This window comes from Branchiostoma lanceolatum, chromosome 11 (assembly GCF_035083965.1).
Source record: "Branchiostoma lanceolatum isolate klBraLanc5 chromosome 11, klBraLanc5.hap2, whole genome shotgun sequence".
Lineage (NCBI taxonomy): Eukaryota > Metazoa > Chordata > Leptocardii > Amphioxiformes > Branchiostomatidae > Branchiostoma > Branchiostoma lanceolatum.
The window spans coordinates 3111820-3131552 of NC_089732.1; the positions used below are offsets into that span (position 1 = coordinate 3111820).

General features: G+C 41.0%; 2 protein-coding genes across 2 annotated transcripts; both read left to right on the top strand.

The window, feature by feature from the left end:
- Positions 1-11: 11 nt before the first annotated feature.
- Positions 12-15206, top strand: LOC136445105 (uncharacterized). Its single transcript, XM_066442965.1, has 9 exons — positions 12-120; positions 1387-1530; positions 10807-10911; positions 11409-11542; positions 11997-12129; positions 12717-12823; positions 13298-13459; positions 14097-14171; positions 15180-15206. The coding sequence occupies exons 2-9, from the start codon at positions 1431-1433 to the stop codon at positions 15204-15206; spliced, it is 843 nt and encodes a 280-aa protein (XP_066299062.1). The 5' UTR covers positions 12-120; positions 1387-1430.
- A 1215-nt stretch (positions 15207-16421) lies between these two features.
- LOC136445106 (uncharacterized) lies at positions 16422-19023 on the top strand. The gene is made up of 5 exons (XM_066442966.1): positions 16422-16432; positions 16630-16707; positions 16927-16987; positions 17619-17786; positions 18468-19023. Exons 1-5 carry the CDS (start codon positions 16422-16424, stop codon positions 18606-18608), a joined length of 459 nt encoding a protein of 152 aa, XP_066299063.1. The 3' UTR covers positions 18609-19023.
- Positions 19024-19733: the final 710 nt, after the last annotated feature.

The window sequence follows — 19733 nt, forward strand, 5'->3', positions numbered from 1 at the left end:
AGCAGGAAGTAGAGGGGCGTGGAAATACCGAAGATGTGACGTCATCACCAGTAAGGAATTTGTTTCGAATCTGAGGTGGGAGTTTTGACTTTTGTCATCCACGATGCTGTGTCCCAAAAGGTAGAATATCCGGTATTTGGACTGACTCATGGATGTTTGGGGGGAAGTTCTGAAGCATGAATCACTTCTGATCTTATCGTGCCTTTCTTTGTTGGAAAATTAGACTGTTTTGGCGGTCATCATTTATAACAAAATAGTGTGAGAAAGTTCATGAATTCGTTTACAAATTTGAGGCTGAAATGTTTGCAATATAGGCCAACTTCGCATGCTTACAGTAGCTGATAGTGTTTATAAGAACATGGTTGATGTATTGGACATCTTTTTGCTCGTATACCTCAATGATGGGGTGTAGACTTGGATATTTGCTGTAATGTTTACATTTCCGTATAAACATAAGGCAGAGAGCACATGGAGAGCTACTGAAAAAAGCGCCACCTATCGTTGTGTGAGAAGACATGCAGTTTTAAACTTCTGCAATTTTCTTTTATCCTAATATGGCTTGTTATTTTTTCAGGCCTGTCCAAGAATTGGTACCTTGGACAAAATCATATTATATGAATGACATCTAGCCAAAAAAGGAAAGATAGCCGGTTTTATAAAGTCCCCACTGTTACAAAGTTATATGATATATTTATATATTTTACAAGTTATAAACAGCTTTTCAGATTTGACTAATTCAGTAAGAAAAACATCCCTGTCCCAAGATATTTTGGAATTTTTTTCAAGTAGAAAATAGATGAAAATGGATTAATAAATCAAAAATAGACGCAACTGAAAGTTAAACTGAACCCGTCAGAAAGCTACAAATTTGGTTACTGGTATAACTGATTGATTTCTAAATCCGATTTCTGTGGATATTGGCAACTTCGGCCCTTTACCAACTCGACCCAACACCCTAGTCATCTCAGCCCAACACCCTAGCCTAATTGAATCGCGCTATAGTGGCCCTGCCCAACATCTGGCCATAAAAGTCCCGGACAGTGGAGTTAACGTTATACAGACTGCCCTAACCCTAACCCTGGCGGAGTTAACCAGGGTGTTGAGCCAAGTTGCTAAAGGGCTGAATTATCGTCCTGACCTATTCTCCCAGCAGAGGCTTCGGTTGAGTAGGGTAGGAGTGTCCGGGATTTTTTACGTCTGTCTCCCTTAACGTAAAAAAATCCCGGACACTCCTACCCTACTCGACGGAAACCTCTGCTTGGAGAATAGTTTTGACCCCCTAACACCACATATTGCCATATGCACGTTCTCAAGTGCTGAGTTCTTATCATAATCTCCCCAGCAATGTGTGTTTACCCTGAATGTCACCTCCCTCACTGTCAGCAGGTCCTAGAGCAGCTGTCAACAGTTGATATAGCAACGGACTGATAATGCTGGCCCTGGGACTGGTGTTGCTGGGACTGACCACAACGCATGCCTGCAGTCAGCAGGGCCAGGCTGGCTACCATTGCATGTACAACACCACCAGCGGTCAGTCAGTGTCTACTTATGCACCGGGCTGTCTCCAGGATATCCCTCCATCAGGAGATGGATTTTTGCATGTTGGAATGGGAAAATAATCCGTCCCAAAAATCAGAACTTCATGGTATGGATGAAAACGCATTTTCGTACACTTAAAATGACAGATTTGACCATGAACACGTGGGCACCCAAACAATGAGTGGGACAGAAAAAAGTTAATGCTGGAGATAGCCCTGCCTGAACTATAACTGTTGTCAACTTGTCATAACACTACACATTTGGTACAACTTGTACTACAACTAGTACAAGCAAAGTTGTGATTTTGTTTGTATGACTTGTCTCGCCAGGCTGACATTTTCTCGTCAAAACAGACTTTTTTGTTTACATCTCTTAGAGATCTAGAACTAATAGAAGAGTAGTAGATGTAATAAACGCTGACAATAACAGTTGTTAGGAAAGGTACTTGAACAGGATTGCCCAGCAGCCTTGTTAATTGAACCACACCCAGATTTAATGATAGCAATCATTCTGTTTGTGTCGTACCATAGTGTAGACCACACCCACTTTGAACCAAAGTCCCAATTTAGACCCCGTTCACACTCATTTTTTTCAATCGCGATTGAAGTATAATCGCGATTGAATCGATCCGATCGCGATTGATTTTTTCAGTGTGAACGCTCCCAATCGCGATTGGAACGATCCAAAACGATCCAATCGCGATTGGATTGTAACTACCTCCGGAGGTAGTTTGATTGGATTAATCGCGATCGGATCCAATCCAATCCTATCAAATTTTGAGTGTGAACACAGCTACGATTCATTCCATCGCGATCGGCGGGGATTTCGGCTGGTTCCGGGGGTGGGAGGTCATACATGCGGGTACGTGGGGTCAAAGTTCGCATCGCGCGGGAAAACAAACCCAATCCGCACGTCAGATCGCTCTTTTACAACAACAACAACAACAACAACAACTTTTCATCGTCAACAATGCCCAAGAAGAAGAATAAAACTCCGTCAGCAACTTCAGCTGGTGGCAGATGGCGCGATGAGGAGACCAGGGTCCTCATCGCAATCTGGGGGAGAGAGGAGGTGCAGGCCAAGCTGGGGAAATGTCACCGAAAGAGGGACATTTACCGCACCAAGTGACAATGTCTAGCGGAAAAATAGACACAAAACAAGGACAACAAGGACAACAACAACATTTACCAGATGATCGCCGATAGCATGCTTCAATCGTGCTTCAATCGCGATCGGATCACGGCGTACTTTAATCCACTTGGCGAAAAGCAGTGTGAACGCAAAAGTTTCTTTGCGTTCAATCGCGATCGGATCGAACAATCGCGATTATACTTCAATCGCGATTGAAAAAAATGAGTGTGAACGGGGTCTTAGTCTTTAATTGTTACAATATTGTTACAAAATTGTTACAGCTTAAAGTGAAATATTGCAAAATTCTGCTGCTGTAATGCCGGATTGCCCCAAAGTCATAACAGAGCATCCAGTTGGTTCAGAATACATAGTTTAGTTTTGCCATACACCCCATGGATACAATGAAATGATCCAATGAACTCATTCCCCAAGTCATTATCGTTAACCATTGTCAGCCCTCTTAGATATACATTGCCATTCAGACCCTCTTCTCTCTCATCTCTCGAAATCACTTTGTTGTATTATTACAGCCAGTAGGTACCCATCTGAGTAATGAGGCTGTTGAAACTTGATCGAGGCACCTCCTCGGACACGGGACCCCATTTTATGCCCCTTCTGAAAGAGGGTGCAGCTCCTTCCAGGATATCCTTCCCAGATTCGAACTGGGTTCTCCCAGTAAGCAACTAATTGGGACCAGGAGCTCAACTGTGAGCCCACTACCAATTGAGCTACAGGGACATCCCTCTGAAAATTATAGGTAAAATTTAGCTCCAGACATGCTTTCCCCCTCCCCACCCACTGTTTCAGTGCAGCTTTTATTTTCCACCATACCATGACCTGCACACACCTGTCATGCTCAGTGACCTATCACAGCCTCAATAACAACTAGATCAGGTTCACATTCTTCAGGTATAGAGTGTTGGCAAAAATAGAATTGGTTAACTCTTAAGAAAATGGCTAAGATTAGTAAGAAATGAGATTGAAGAGTTTGTTGTTGCTTTTGCTTGAACCCTCTCATTGTTAATCATTAATTATGTAATCTATCACCTCAGATGAACTTTCATGTTATTGTGTTACACCAAATTACACCAAACAGCTTGTCATACCTAAACCATTCATAATCATGTCTAACTCTAACTGTTGTTTAAAGCTCCTTTGGATCTGGAAAATTATGCCTGTAAAAGTAAGTGACTTCTACAAGAAGAGAACTATAGAACAATGGCACAGTTTAAAAGCCACCTTGTCACCAGACACCGGTATGGCAACCAGATGCTGCGTGCACAGAACCTCAGTCAACAGAATGTCTGTTGTCCTCTGTCTACTTCCAACAGACAGGCACATACAGGCTGGCTGGCCGAAACAACGCTAGCTCAGAAAACAGGAAATTCTTGGTTGACTCAGAAAAAACGGAAGGCCTTCTGTTTTCAAGTGGGAAGTTCACTATCGAAATGGCAAGGTCTGATACCAGTTGTGGTTAGCACATCTTTTACAGAGCCCTAATGAGAACATTAACATTTAGAATATACAGTTTTTTGATTTTCAAGAACCTAGACCTTTCTTGAACCTGTCATGTGTATCACTGTGAGAAAATTTCAGTCCGCAGACTGTTGTTTAATACCGTAGTTGTTTGTCGACCAATAGGAAAACATGCCGCACTGTTTGATGACCTGCTCATGCACAAGCGATAACAGTCTTGGTAAACACCAGATCCCAGAGGACATCCTTCACAAGTACCACGCAAATATGGGGGTCAACTGGCACAGGCATAAATTCTCAGGAAAATGTGGTCCTCACTAACATTTAGTCTGATGTTATTTTAGTGTAGGCCTGAGTGCGGTCTCTAGAACTTGTCCCTGCATCCTGGGATGGAAATTTGCGAGCTTGTTGAATTTAACCCCATCCGTCTAAGAAATCTTAACTTCAGGACATAAAACTGATGAAACTGTACTTTCGTAAGATTAAATAAAATGAAAGATTTGAAAATGAAAACGGCTCCCAAACAATGAGTATAAAGCTGGAGACGGGCCTGCTTCTTTCAACCTGTAAGTATCCTACAAAGGTATTATTTCAAACACATGCAAAAATGTCAAATTTCTTGCTGAAAATGGCTTCGGGAAGAAACTTTAATGGCAGTTTTAAAAGCCTAGATTTGTAGCACACATACATGAAGGGAGCTTAGCGAATGGTCTGGCTGTCTTCAACAATCGCCATGGAAACCACCTTCAGGGGTCAAGTACAAGTCCTTAATGGCGACCCTCTCTTGTGCAGGTTAGGAGAATTGATCACACCAAGTTTTATCGTTAACTTTAAATGTACTTTTTTGGAGGAAAGTTAGCTTAGCAACCTCTGAAACATCCAGCATCAAGGCCATGTATATATTCAGCATTACAAAGTAATTTTCTAGCAACCCTGCCAAAATATTTCACAAGGACCTAAAAAAACACCATCTGGTAGGAGCGTAGGGAAGCAGAACGCACTGTGGTAACAGCGAGGCCAAGCATAATAGTCATTCAACTTGGCTGTCAAAACTTTCCTTTTAACACAGGAATGTGGAAGTGACTGTGATCAATGGAGTTAAAAAACAATGTGTCATTGTCAAATATCTGAAAAGCTGATACAGAAATGTTAGAAGCTTCCGAGTGTTTTGAATTTAAAGTTTAATGATTGCCAGTTTACTGTTTGAAACATGTTACCTGTCTGGTATGTTGAATTTGTTGCTGCTGTTTTGGAATTTTGGATGCCTGATTTCCTTTTGTATCTTCCTAATTTTTAGAGCAGGGAGGAGAATCCTCAAGCTTGTAGAAAGTTGCCCACAAGTGTCATTACTTTCATGCGAAATCTTGAGAACCAACAGTAAACTAATCAAAATGGCCTAGCTAGAAGACTTGTTGCTTCAGGTATTTCCTCTAGAGACCTGACCTACAATACAGGACTAAGAAGAAGGGAAAGGATATTCAGCCAGACAGTCAAGGTACATGAAAACATGGAGGAATTCTCAACATCTGGAATATGTCCGACTGTGGACACAGAGGTCTTTTCCCCACCTTGGAAGTTTGATTTAGTGCCAAGAATTCCTTAGAGAGATTTCCTCTCAATCTTATCAAAAGGCCTTGGGCCACACTAATCTATATCCTTGGTTGTCGGATATTCCAAGGATATTATGGGACATTCTAAGGTGAAAGTATAGCAAGTGGACATCATAAAAGCAGGGGGCAGGGAGGAAAACTTCAATATGACTGAATTCACACCATAAAACTGAGCAAACCGAGGCATAAACCTGGTCCTAGGGCTTAGTTTTCAATTTCATAACATGTTTTTTCAGTTAAGAATTCTTTTTTAGATCCAATCAAATTGCAGTAGCCTTGGTTTCACGTCTGCCATGTACTTCCTCTATATCACACAAATAGAAATCTGACTCAAGATTTCGAGCATGTTTTTCTAGTCAGGACAAAGAAAACAATTTGATAGTATTTGCACATATTTGGGCATTATTGGCTTTAGAAATTGAAACATTGCCAGCATATTTCGTCACCACCTCAAGCCTGTTGTTAAATCAACCAAATAATTACCTTTTTATAGTTGGTATGGCAAAGAGGGGTCTCCACAGCTCCTAAACAGGTCGTTACAATAAACCATTTTGGCAGGGTCCAACAGAAAGCACATGTTTTAAATCAGGGAAAAGATAGGACACCAGTACAGCAGGTTATATTATCCTGGTGTTGGTGCTACATATAGGTTATCTTCTCTGAAGTTGTTGTTTCAGTAGGTGCATTTGACACCCTAGGACTAGTAGGAGGAGTTAACCCGCATTGCCAACTTGTAATATTACTTTAACCATCAGTCTGCTAAGATAGCTGTTTGCCACCAAACTATGGGTTAGCCGGCAGGGAGATTTGGGTTAAAGATTTAGGGAGATTTTTAGTACTCAGTAGAACGCAGCAACATAGCTCTAAGTGGATGTAGAATAATGACAAATTCTGCACCTTCCTTCCCAAAAAGACTAAATAACTGGACAATTTACTGCATGCCTCAAAAACTATATACGACATGTCGATTACTGTAAATGCCTAGTGAGGAGAAAATGCATTGTTCGCAGTGGTTTTTAGGTCGCGATGCCACAAAAAAATGTTCGCCTCGAAAACTGTGAACAGCAAAAGTTGCTTATACTGTATACTCCAAGTTTTATAGTCAGCATTCCTTATACCCTTGCCTTTCAACATTGCCCGACCACCATAGCCATATCTCCTACATTGAATCAGTGCCCCAGGAATGTGAATTGTGAGGCTGTCAGACTGTCTGTGTTATGATAGGATCTCTATAATTACATAAGTGGCACAGTGGGGTACTGTACACTCTCTCCATGCCCACTTACAAGGCTCACTGGGCTGGATAAAACTATTAGCCATACATTTATCAAATTTTTCGACAGGTCTTTTTGAAATCTTTCCTTGTTTTTTTACCCCTCTACACTGTTGCATAAGTGACAGATTTCGTTCCAAATCTGATCCACTTGGTATTTAAGTCTTTGCAGACAGGATATAGAGCTATACCATTCTCAGCCCTTCGGTAAATTGATTTTGGAGTGTGTCTGTAACAGAACCCTCAAATAACCAGCAGACTATTTACCAAATTGTTCAGCTTGAAAAGAACAGGGTGAAAATGAATAATGTCGTGACATTAAATGCTGCCACATGTAGGACGTGTTGACAGGGCCGTGTTGTTTCAACCAGAGGTCGGCTCAGTTTACATTGTTACACCTCCGGAAAACAGAGGTGGCAGTTAAATAACAGACCTGCGATTTGAATTCATAGAAGGGCAGTAGGTAGCCATGAAGCTCAACTATCAAAGTTAAAGTTCTTAAAGACTTTTCAGCTGGTTTACAAAAGTTCTCCTGTTTTTGCCACTGAGTTACAACTGTTTGACAGACATGACCTACTTGACTTATACCTGTATCAAGTGAAAGCAGATCAAGTAAAGATAAATATAGTTAAACCTGGATTTACCTTCTTGGCAATGTCTGCACTGAGTCCATAGGAGGGTCCGTGGGTGGCCATTTTTCAGAACGGTTGAGAATCGTTGTCTTTTCCGCAAAAGGTGAGACTGAGAGAGAGTCCTTCGAGTGAGGGACTGAGTCTGGTAGCTGGCAGTCAAATGTGGCCTTGCTGCAAACTCAGGCACACCCACCACAGGAAGAATGTCCTTTTAACCCTCCCCACCAATCAGGAAAGGGATGACATCACCAGACCTTCACCTTGACCAATCAGAGGACAGCATTCCCAAGGGGTGTCGCCTCAGTGACATCAGCACCCACCAAGTCACCTTACTTGTTTTGTTCAGTGAACAATCGGCTTACGTCATACCTTAGGGGGGAACTTCCATTTATGGAAGTGCTTTGGTAATACCTTGCTTGAGTCAGGGATGCGTTTGTTCCAGACAATTAAGTTAGCATTGGAGTCACGGAGAGATAAAAGAATATGTAGAATTCCAGACATATCAACCCCCAGGTAGATCAATACAAAGGTAAACCACAAAATCTAAAGTTGGAAACCAGCTTTGGTAAAAAAAAAGCTGAAAAATGAAAAAAATAATAAATGAGTTTGGGTTAATTTCAAGTGTTTGTTGAATCCATGGCGATTTTCTCCTATACTGTGCCGGGAATTAAGTTGTGAATATCTAACTGTTATATCTTTACATGGCACATACAATTATATGATATTTTATATCTGCAGAATTAGATGCTACTTCGAGTTGTCTTTGGTTTACAACAAGCAATCGAACTACAATATTAAATCTAAAGGTAAATTTAAATCACTACCAGTGGACTAGCAGCCTACTAGCACCCTGCTGCAGTGACTTGCACAAATGTGTGGCCCAAGGGCTGCAGAAATGGGGATGGGCGCCACCCCTATGCGTCTTATCAAGACGTCTGGGATACTTTTTAACCTATAAATTGTGGCAATAAATCTGGTTTGTCCCACGCCCATTAGGTAAACTGTCCCGCACATGCTCATTGCAGACTTTATTCAACTGTACAAATATGTGTCCAGTGTGGCCCAGGGCTGTGAAACGGGGATGGGCACCGCCCTGTACACCTTATGGTGTGGGAGGATTTAAACTTAACTTAACTTACCTTAACAAATAAACCTAAGGGTTTAGCGCATAGGAATGTTCGGAGGATTGTAATGTAGAAATTTGAGCATGATGTGGGGAAAATGACATTGTTATCATGAGCTTTTGACTGTGCATGGGGGAGTCTTACAACGCTTAACAGTATCTAATTTAGGAGGGCCAGCAACACAACAGTAGATTCAGAAGGGCTGGCAACTAGGGGTGGGTACCGGTACCGTGTACCGGTACGAAACCGGTATTTCTTAATGGACCGGTCCAAAAAAAACGGTCCATAAAAAATCAGTGGACCGGCCTATGGACCGATTAAGAATTCATAGTACCAGGCTACCAGCGGGCGGCCACATAACTGGTCTAAGAAAATACAAAACAGCAGATTTAACGAGTCGTTTTCGAAGACGTTAGCTGTGAATCATATCTAGAAACACTTAAAGGATGAGGAAGCAGACGGCGAGGAGAGTATAGTTATGATTCTGAGACAAAGTGCGAACCTAAGAAATTATATTGTTCCAGACATGACGTTTGGAGACTTTTACGTGTGTCTCACTATTCAAAATATGATGTACTGCGACACTACTATAATCAGGTACAGGTACAGGTCCGGACCTGGACCTGACCTCCTGGACCTGGACCGGACCTGAATTTTATGTACCGGTACCCACCCCTACTGGCAACCCTTACGGTAACAACTTAAGAGTAAAGCAACCATGATACTCTTCATGACTGCTTAACGTTGAATTAGAGTGGGCCGGCTATGATTAACGGTGAATAATTGTAAGATTACTTATATATACTTCACGGAAAAAGTCACCCTCTATAAGATACTACACACATCGTACATGTAGCCTCTACCAGGCTCCAAGGATGTCTGGAAAAATAGTAGAAATTGCCCAAATAGAGTGAATTGTATGCTAAGGGAGCCGGCTACGGAGAGAGGGACAATATTCGACTCTCTTTGGCTTACTATTTGTACTATTTTTCCAGTGGCCCACAGAGCCTGGTAGTGTAGGCTACACGCATCTGAGCAGCCAGCCATTTCTCCATATTCCTGTGAATGCGTTGGTTGTTGGTCAGACACAGACTGTTCAAACATTAGCCATGCTGTTGAGATCTGTTCCCTTTCACAGCCGCTGAGGTGAGAAAGGTCAATTGCTGGGCAGTGACCTTCAAATGTGAAATGTGATCCCCACTTCAGGTCTGAATAGTGGCCAAGGGGCTCGAATTGTATTTGCTTTCAGGCAGGGTCTGGGACTTTCTGGGAAGATTTCATGTTTTTTCTGCAGATTCAGCCTGACTACTTTTCTGGAGTAAAACAAGTCATAACCCAAAAACAATGACAAATGCATGCTTTTGGGAGCCTTGCATGTTTTCTATTACCTACCAGAGGCTTTAAGTGTGTCCATTGATTTGGTAGGTCTGTCAAACCTTTATCTTCATCGAACCTTGAATGAAGAAGTGTTAATACCAGGTGCCAGCTGGGAAGTGTCCACCTGTCATAGTCTGACCTGGTTCCATCCTGGTTCTACTTAAAGGTGTCAGAGTAAAGTTAGGATTTACAAGTCAACATAGTACAGGACATGAACCCTGGTTTCAAGTAGGTATTGAAGTTGACTCAATTCTTTGACCCATGCAAAACCTTGCTGTTCAGGCCTGGGGCCATACTGATTTGATTATATGGCACCTCAAAACTGTTGTGAGGGTGCAAAAGTAAAGTTTGCCCCCCCAAAATTGCCTTCATTATGAAATCAAAATGCTCAGGAATGTGAACAAAATGACTGAACACTCAGATCATTGTATACCAATCAATAAATTCTTTCAGGGCTCAAAATACATAAACCAAATTCAAACAATGTGAAACTTGTCAGATTTTATGTCCTCTGTTTTTATATAATAGGCATTCATTCATTCGCTTCTCATGCAAGTAATAATGGTCTTAAAATGTGTTATGTTCTGGCTTGACGTTCCACAAGTTGGGACTCACAACTTGTGCTTCTGTGTCCGCATGTGCAGGTGACTGTGTACACTGTGCCAGGTGCTTCTTTCCTGACAACTGTCTGTCAAACAACAGCTGTGCCGCAGGGACCGCCGGACCCACCTGTGAGATCTGCACTACAGGTTTGCTTCATTGTTAGGTGTCATCTGCAGACATACGTGTACAGTCAAACCTGTACTACTACTAGAGACCACCTCTACATAAGGTCTACCTGGGCAATGAGATACAGTCAAACCTATACAACTTACTACGAGGCACCACCTCTACATATTATTCTATCAAGGACCACCTGACCATTCATATACAGTCAACCCTGTACAAGTGATGACCTCTACATAACAACCACCTGGCCAATGTGACCATTTTTTTGTTGGTCCCTTAGATCATTTTCCTATTGACACAAGCATTAAGAATCCTGTCTATAGTGACCACCTGTCCGCATAGACCAAATTAGTCACCTGAGTGGTCGTCTTGCGCAATTTTGACTGTGTTCTATGACATTTCAATTTTCTCATTCTTGTGACTGTGACAGGTGAGCACATGTAATGTTCTTGCCTTCGGATATCAATCAAAGATGGCAGACTTCACCCCTTTACCCAACCTGCACCTGACTCCTCAGGCCACTACCGACTGGGCAGTGTGTGTTTGCCGTGTCCTTTTGCACCATGGGGAGCAGTCTTCCTGGGCGGAGTCCTGATCTCCGTAGTCATAGCAACCATCGTCCATGGATTTACTGTCTCCTTAGCAACAAAGGTAGGAAAGTGTTATATGATTGGTACCGGTATAACCGCCCTTCTACATAACAAACCTCGTTTTATTATAATCAAACAGCTTCTCACACCTAAACTATTCATAATTAAATGTAACTGCCCTTCAAAGCTATCTAGTGAAATGGGCTGTACCATGCATTTTGCTGGTTCCATTTTCCAATTATAATTTATAAGAAGAACAAATTTTCAATTTCATACTTTTTGAGAAAACACTGCATATCCAGATTTATTTGATCCACACACACCGGGATGGACCCCTACTCTTTTCAATAAATGTGGCGGGTACTTTAAAGTGCTCAAGATTTTGAAATATTTTTCATTGTCAAATGTTGAGACCATCATGTTTCCACTCCACAGACAGTCAGAATTGTCCAGCTCTCAATTTGAAATTTAGTAATTTGATCTTCCGTTTTTCTGCACCTGTTTGTTCTGTGCAGGTGAAACAGCTGGGGCATTTCCTCCAGTTCTTGCTGCTGTCTCTCAAGATGCGCTCTGATTGGCCAAGTCTGATCGTCCAATCACTTGTCTTTCTCCCAAGTGTGGACCTGAACTCCCACACTTTTATCCCAGGTGACTCAGAACGTCTTTATTTCTTTATTTCTTTTGTTTTGGTTCATCACAATGTGAAAGGGAGGGAAAACAGGTGCCTAAGCACAGTGTACAATGTTTCATGTCGTATCACAAACCAAGTTGAATAAGAGATACGTGTTTGTATATGCCAGTGTCAGAGTCAAATGACTGATTCAGGATACTGCATGCATATGGTTGTAAGTGCTCATGCCACCAGTGGCTCTGACAATGTTGAAGTTAATATCACACCTTACAAATGATTCATCCAGTTCTTGATTCCTAGATTTATACATATAAGGCTTGATATTCCTTAACATCAGAATGGTGTATATTTTGTACAAATTTGTTAATTAAATCATACTTATTATATAAATGGTTAAATATTATCAGGAACTGTTGGCATAAGCAATCAATATATTTTTTTATTGTAAAAGTTGAGACATATTTGAGATACATTGTACCATCAGTATAATATGCTGCACTTGACTTATGATTAGCAGTCACAGAATGATTCTTTTGTTCCATAGAATTCATACTACAGAATGTCTACTTGAACTTCTCTTACTTTTTTCACAACTCTGACTCAGAGTGCTTCTTTGAGTTGCCTATAAGGCAGTTCTACCTGCACTGGACAACAGCTGTGGTACCAGTTCTTGTGGTGGCTCTCTTGGCTCACATCTTGGACAAGTTCATGGTAAATTGTTAAACTACTTCAGTGTACAGTTTTTTCCTTCCTCCTCTTCCTAGTTTTGTTGTCAGCCAGAACTTTTTTCCATCTGCCCATCTTTATATCTTGCAAAACATTTTGATTACAAATGTATGTATGAGACCATGGCACTTAACAAGTTTATTGTAATTTCTTGGCTCTCATATTTTGCAGGAAATTGATGGATTATCCAGAGAATGTAAAGAAATTAGAATGAAAGGAAAGAAAGACGTACTGGGGTAGGCATCCTCAGAGAGTTATCCAGAATAGAAATCAGAAGAAAAAAAAGACAAAGAAACTGGGAACCAAAAAATTACTTTTTTCAACCTCCAAGTAATCTTTGAATTACTCAAAGTATATTGTACTACAGTATGTGGACCTGTAGTTTTGAATTGTTCTCTTAATTTTCATTTAATCTCATATCACCAGAGGACTCACTGAGATTTCCTCCATTATTTCCAGAAGAGAAAGATTAGTCGAGCACGGAATGAGGAAGAGAGAAAACTGCGCTGGCGTCGTGGGGGCCAGGTTCGACGTTGCGCCATGACAGTGTTTGTTCTGATGTTCTCTCCTGCCGCGGCCATGATAATACGAGCCTTCGCTTGTCAGTACACCCTTTCTACTGTGAGTACATTTTGTTCCTTAGAATCCTTAATCATAGCATCAACTTACCCTCCGATTTCGGCTCCCGCTTGTTAAGGACATTTTTTAGACATTTTTGTCAGGCTTAAAATTCTATTCTGTCCTGTTTTCTTTATGTCGACAAGCCATATGAAAGCCTGACAAAGACGCCTAAAAGATGTCAAAAACAAGCCAAAGCCAAACCTCTGCTTGGAGGATAACATCAACTCTCTTCATTCCACCGAATACCACAAAATCGTGAATTTAAAGAGATCTACTAATGCAGCATCAGTTATCTCTGAGGTATGCACACTTTAGATATCCAGGTGTTAAAACATTCTTAGACCTTGACATTTTTTAACGATCTAAACTCTGATTGGATTTTATGGCATGTAGCACTTCATCATACCAAGGAGGTTAAAAACAAGTTTGTTGTGTAACTGTGATTACCGTGTACCTCCATGCTATATTTTCAGATAACTCAGGAACAGCTGTATGGATTAGTTTATGTGATGGTAGGGTGTGAAAAAAATTTAATGATGATCATTAGATGTTGGGCCCCCTAGATGATGAAATTTAAGGTTTTTTTCTTCAACCTTATCTCAGATTTCCTTTTGTGTTCACCTTCTTACCTCTATAGGATGTTGTACTGGACCACACTGATAATATCTTCCTGTATGACCAACAACACTCCTGTTCAGAGATGCCTTTCCAGGTGAGTAAATCTTCATTTTTACCCCTGTTGTAAAATATTAGTTCAAAATGTCATGATTTCTTTTGTTGTGGTCCTCATATAAATCGCTTTAATATAGCAGCAGGAAAATATAGTGGTTGGGGAAACTGCAGTAGGTCACGGCACTTAATTTGAACGGTGGGAACAAACATTACTGTCTCAAATATTATGAAATTTTAGCCGTTGACTAGTGACCGTTAAATCAGCTAAAATTAAGTTACAGTTAACAAATCAAGAATTAGTATATACATGAATATCTATTATATTACAGGTATGGGATCTTTGGATTCTGACAGCTTCCGGTTGCCCTGTTCTTTTCGGTCTATAGTTCCAAAGCTGCAGTACCGTCATGCATTACTAGCTGGCGCATCCATATACTACAGAGTTGCTAAATCCTGAAGGCACAATCTTGGAATTCTGCTAGATCTCCACATAAAAGTCACTCTGACAATAACTTATACACCAGTACTATAAAATGATCTAATGATTCTAAAGATATAAGAACAACTTCCTGAATAAAAACAACTACAAGTCTTATCACTTGCTTATAATTTTCCCTTATAAATAAATTACTCTAGAATGCAAACCAGTCCGTATTTGCTGATACAGACGTGTATTTCTAGTTAAGTAAAACTTTTTTTTTCTGTATCGAGAATTGCATAGTCTTTATCTATTCCTCAATGTTAATTCATTACAGTAACTGTAGATGCATTTACGTTTACAGTGATAGGTGTAATTTTGCATGAGGGAGAAAATGGAGTGATCGCGGTGGTTTTTACTTGGCCATTGAAACAAGTAGGTAGCCGGATGGAAGACAGGACGAGCATTAGTCTCTACCAGACTAACCACGTCAGAAATAGAGAGAACATTTGCCGGGGGACTTTGGCCATGGAGGTTAACATTCTTATCTAGGGTTGCCTATTGGACCCTCTCTCCGTAGCCGACACCCTTCAATTGACTCTATTTGGCCAATTTCTACTATTTTCCCAGCGACCCGCGGAGACTGGTAGAGGCTAGACGAGCATATTCGCGGTGGTTTTAAGTTCGTGGTGAAGAGGTTACTGCAAAAGCCACGAAATATTACCAGAGGCTTAAATACATTGACAGTATTTTGTCATCTGCAGTTCATCCAGGCCCTGTCCCTGCTCTACCTGGTGCTGGTGGTGATACTCCTGCCGTTGGGGCTCCTCTTCTGGATTCTCCGACTGAGGAAGTTCAACTTACTGAAGCAGAACCTTGCAACACAAGGGTGGGTAAAACTTAAAGCAAGGTGCTTTTGTCATCTACCAACATGGGATTCCTTTAAAGCCTGATGTCACACAGGAGAAAAACAGCTTGCCTGCGATCTCTAAATGACATTTTCGGTGGCAATACGGCCGGTTTCCTCTTTATCGCTGCATGACTTTAAAGGAGTGGCCAGTGTTTGCAGATCATCGAACTCCGTAAACTTTCAAGCGAAAAATACTCTTGACTCTGGCGATTTTGAAATTTGGCGACCTCTTGGTGATGTACAAATTTGGTCAAAGGCCGTCTAGATTATGACGCTGGCTTTAGCAACAGTGTTCTTGGCCTTAATGAATACTGTCTTTCTTCTTCTTGACAATATACCAATTTATTTACTTAAACTTATTAACCAGTTCTTACCATCAATCAAAAGTAGAAAGCAGCTACAGTAAATGCATTTAAGTTCGCATGGTTTTTATTTCGCGGTAGGGAGAAAATGGATTGTTCACGGTGGTTTTAAGTTCGCGTTTGAAACAATACTAGCGCTACAGTCATAGGTGGGCAAAAGTTTTACAGTGGTTTTATGTTCACACTGAAGATTTCACCGCGAAAACCGCGAACATAAAACCACCGCGAACATTTCTGTATTTACAGTATTCAACCGAGTTGATGCAACTTGGTCATACATGTACTTTCTGCTTTACTGGCGTTACTATACCACCATGGTACTTATACGAGTTGCTCCCCCCAGCTGGATGTATGAGTCGTACCGGCGTCGGTTCTGTGTCCTGGAGCCGATCTTGATGATGAGGAAGGTCCTGAGCGTCCTGCTGACCGACCTGTACCCACTCCAGTAAGGACTGCACAGTAGGGACATCATTGTTCTCGCATCTGAATGAATCAGGACTTAATAACTACCAAAGCACAGTAGCTTTCCTTTGGGGTTGTCTTACCTCACACATATGTAGGAACCGTTAATCTTGATTTATTTGAGTTAGTGACTCTATCATGTTTAGCCGGTTTAACATCTCATGCACTTAAGTATGATTGACTCGTTGAGACAGTTCATTCGTAGTGACACTAATTTAAAGAAGAGTGGGAAAATAACTGGGCTTAAGGAAATGTGGAGAACCTTAAAGTTTCGAACTAATGTTGAAATAGCACTGTGAAGACTTAGATATAAGACATAATGTTTGCCACATTGTGTTTTTCTCAGACCTCTAACCCAGGCTGGTGTAAACCTGAGCATCAGTGGAGTCTACCTGTGTGTAGCGGTGCTGGGGAGACCATACAGGTGGGACAATATACTTATTACTGAACTGGTCTGGGGAAAAATGTTGGGTTTCTGGTTATATTAATCACCAAGCCGACCCTAAGCAAAAACCTGCCAGCCCTTGCCTATTTGGGGAAGTCTGGGACATAGAATTTTCAATCTGATGCGTAGTTTGAAATGTCTTTGTTCGATTTTCTGCAAGTTTCCACACATAATAATTGAGATGTCATTGTGTCATAGGCCAGCCAAGTGGAGGGTGTGTGGGAAGGTCTTACCACTGGATCTGCACAACGTCTTTGAGGTAAGGAAGCAGCAAGTCATATTATACTAACAGGCTTTCAGAGAAATATGTGTGTATTGTATATGCAGTACACCATCTCATGCATTGTGTAACATACTGAAGATACGTTTGTGAAAGTTAGACATCCAGGTAAACAATATATAAAGAGAATTCAAACTCTACAACTGGATAAGAATTCGGAGATAAGCTGTTCCTATGGTGTTGTCTTATCATGGGAACCTTCCCATCTTGTTTTACATTTCAATACCTCTTATGCATGACTGTGTGATTTGCCACTGTTTTTTCTAGTTATTGTAAATAAGTGCTGGTTAGTTCTGCTAGTTCATTTTAGTGATGCTGAAGAAGAGTGATGGATGACACTCGAAACGTCCGGAAATAAATCTCTGAATTCTTATCCAGTTGTAGAGTTTGAATTCTCTTCACATACTGAAGAGTACAACCTGCATATTCAGACAGATTTATTTGAACCACTCACACCGTCGCCCACATACTCTTATCTATAAGTGTGGTGGGTTCTTTTACCTGCTTGAGGTGTGGATAAACCTAGATCTATTCCCAAGTATGCATATCATAAGATTGATATTACGGTCATTCTCAGACTGATACCTGATATCTGATTTTTCACTCGTAGGCACTTGCCACTCTGTGTGTGTGCTGCCTACAAGTTGTCCCCATTGTAAAGGAAACAGACCTGTACCATGAGTACATGGGAATCTCCCTGGTTGTGCTGATCAGCTGTACTCTGCTCTTGTGGGTTGTCATGCTGGCTGGGATGTCCAAGGAGGTTCAACTTGAAGAGGTATAAAAACGTTCAGATTTGATGGTAGTAACACGTCAAGTGTTTTGCAGTATCATTGTGTGTATGTCTGTGTGTGTGTGTGTGTGTACGTGTGAGCGTGTGTACGTGTGAGTGTGTGCCTGTGTGTGCCTGTGTGTGTGTGTGTGTGTAGTGTGTGTTTCTGCAATTCACAATACTGTATATTGTATAAATGCCAATACCATGCATCCTCACTGTTGCTTTATATATTTTTCTTATCGTTGCAAAGTGGTGTGGGTACGGAGGTGAAGTCTGCCATTTCTGATTCCCTTGTTCCTATTGGGTTGGGAATTGAAATATTCAATCATTATGTATATAGGAAGGATGGCATTGTGTTGATTAAGGGTTCATGACCCGCCTCAGTGTGTTTACAGTGATATAATGCCTGGCAAGGGACCTATAACCACCTAATAAACAACTGAGTGAGTGAAGCGAACGAGGTTGTTTATGAGGAGGTTATCATTCCTCCAAGTGTGCATTATTGGTCTATCATTAATGCCTCACTCTCTTCTTCATATAACCAATAGGAATGGAGGTTATGACTGGGCCACACAGCCTAGCTATATTTGTTATTATAGTCCTAGGCTCCAAGTTTTAAGTTTGCCATGACTTGAAGCTTCTGTAAGGTCTTAACACTGATGTTCTTGGGTGTTCTTTTAACAGGAGATGGACTGCACGGAGCCAGTCGTTCCCAAACCAAAAAAGAAGCGAGAAAAGTTCGTGTTCTGGCACCGCAACAAGGTGGGGGAGGGCGTTACGGCGGTGGAACTCACCGCGAGAGAGAAGGCGCTAACCACCTTCTGAGGAACATAATGAACTTATCGCCAGTTTGTCCCTACGATACTGGAGAGTTGCAAATGATGTGGTAAACAAAAGTGAAAATGTTTTGTTTTGTTCCAACCATGCAGATGCCACCAAAATGACATTTTGTATCCAGAATTTGGCAGAAAGTATACAGGATAACAGAGTGATTTTTTAATCTTCTCCCTGCTGCCTAACTCTGTAACCAATGGGAATTGGGTGCCAAACAGCTACTTCAGTGTACTAAAGGTTAAAACTACTAGTAAGACAACAATTCCTGGTACTACACTGCAACTGAGATCACATGTTGGTAAAGGTATGGTGTAAATGGGTTCTAGTTACCATATAACATTGTTATTAAAACCAGCTCACTCTGTCACCGATTATTGATTGAAAAATAAAGAATTGATTATCGAAATGTTTAACATTCGTGGCTGACCCTGGATGGATGGTTGCTAGATTTAGTTGATAATTGGCCTAAATAGTTCTATCTAAAAGGCACAGCCATGCCTTGCCATTATGTTATTGTCTAGGAGGTAATGTTAGAGAGAGTGACTGTGTGTCAATGTGTCTGTACCCAATGAATAAAAAGACTCTTTTTACACAACCAAGGGATTTATTCAACCGACGTTTCGGTGACCCTCTGTCACCTTCTTCAAGGCAATTCTGACTGGTTCACATAGCAATGCAGCACAGGTGTTGCTGCTTATACATATTAATGAGATGCAAACGCAAAATATTTACATATGTACAATCACAGGGGATGACATCACTATGCGGTCCCAAACGTTTTTATTCAGTGACTTACCAACCTGATGAAACTATTCACGGGTGTCTGTACCCAGTTACAGACTTTGACTGGTGGAGGGTGGCATATTCATACTAGAGAGGTGTGTTGAATAAAGGTTAATATAATCAGACACAGATTATGTAAATTTTGACATCAATTGAATAATTAATGGTATTAATTCAGAGGAAATTTTACAATAGCTTACTGAAAGATACTTGCAACATGTAATTTTGAAAAGGGAGATAATTCATATATTAAGTTATGCCAATAAGAGACTTGATACGTCGATGAAGATTAGACATCCAGGTAAGACATCCAGGTAATAAGATACGCCAAAA

What these genes read in the sequence shown, in the direction of transcription:
- LOC136445105 (XM_066442965.1), top strand. Translation starts at nt 1,431, where the DNA reads ATGCTGGCCCTGGGACTGGTGTTGCTGGGACTGACCACAACGCATGCC. An exon ending in CATGTACAACACCACCAGCG is followed by an intron (nt 1,531 to 10,806) that starts GTCAGTCAGTGT and finishes CCGCATGTGCAG; the next exon opens with GTGACTGTGTACACTGTGCC. An exon ending in ACATCTTGGACAAGTTCATG is followed by an intron (nt 12,824 to 13,297) that starts GTAAATTGTTAA and finishes CATTATTTCCAG; the next exon opens with AAGAGAAAGATTAGTCGAGC.
- LOC136445106 (XM_066442966.1), top strand. An exon ending in ATCTGCACAACGTCTTTGAG is followed by an intron (nt 16,988 to 17,618) that starts GTAAGGAAGCAG and finishes TTTCACTCGTAG; the next exon opens with GCACTTGCCACTCTGTGTGT. An exon ending in AGGAGGTTCAACTTGAAGAG is followed by an intron (nt 17,787 to 18,467) that starts GTATAAAAACGT and finishes TTCTTTTAACAG; the next exon opens with GAGATGGACTGCACGGAGCC.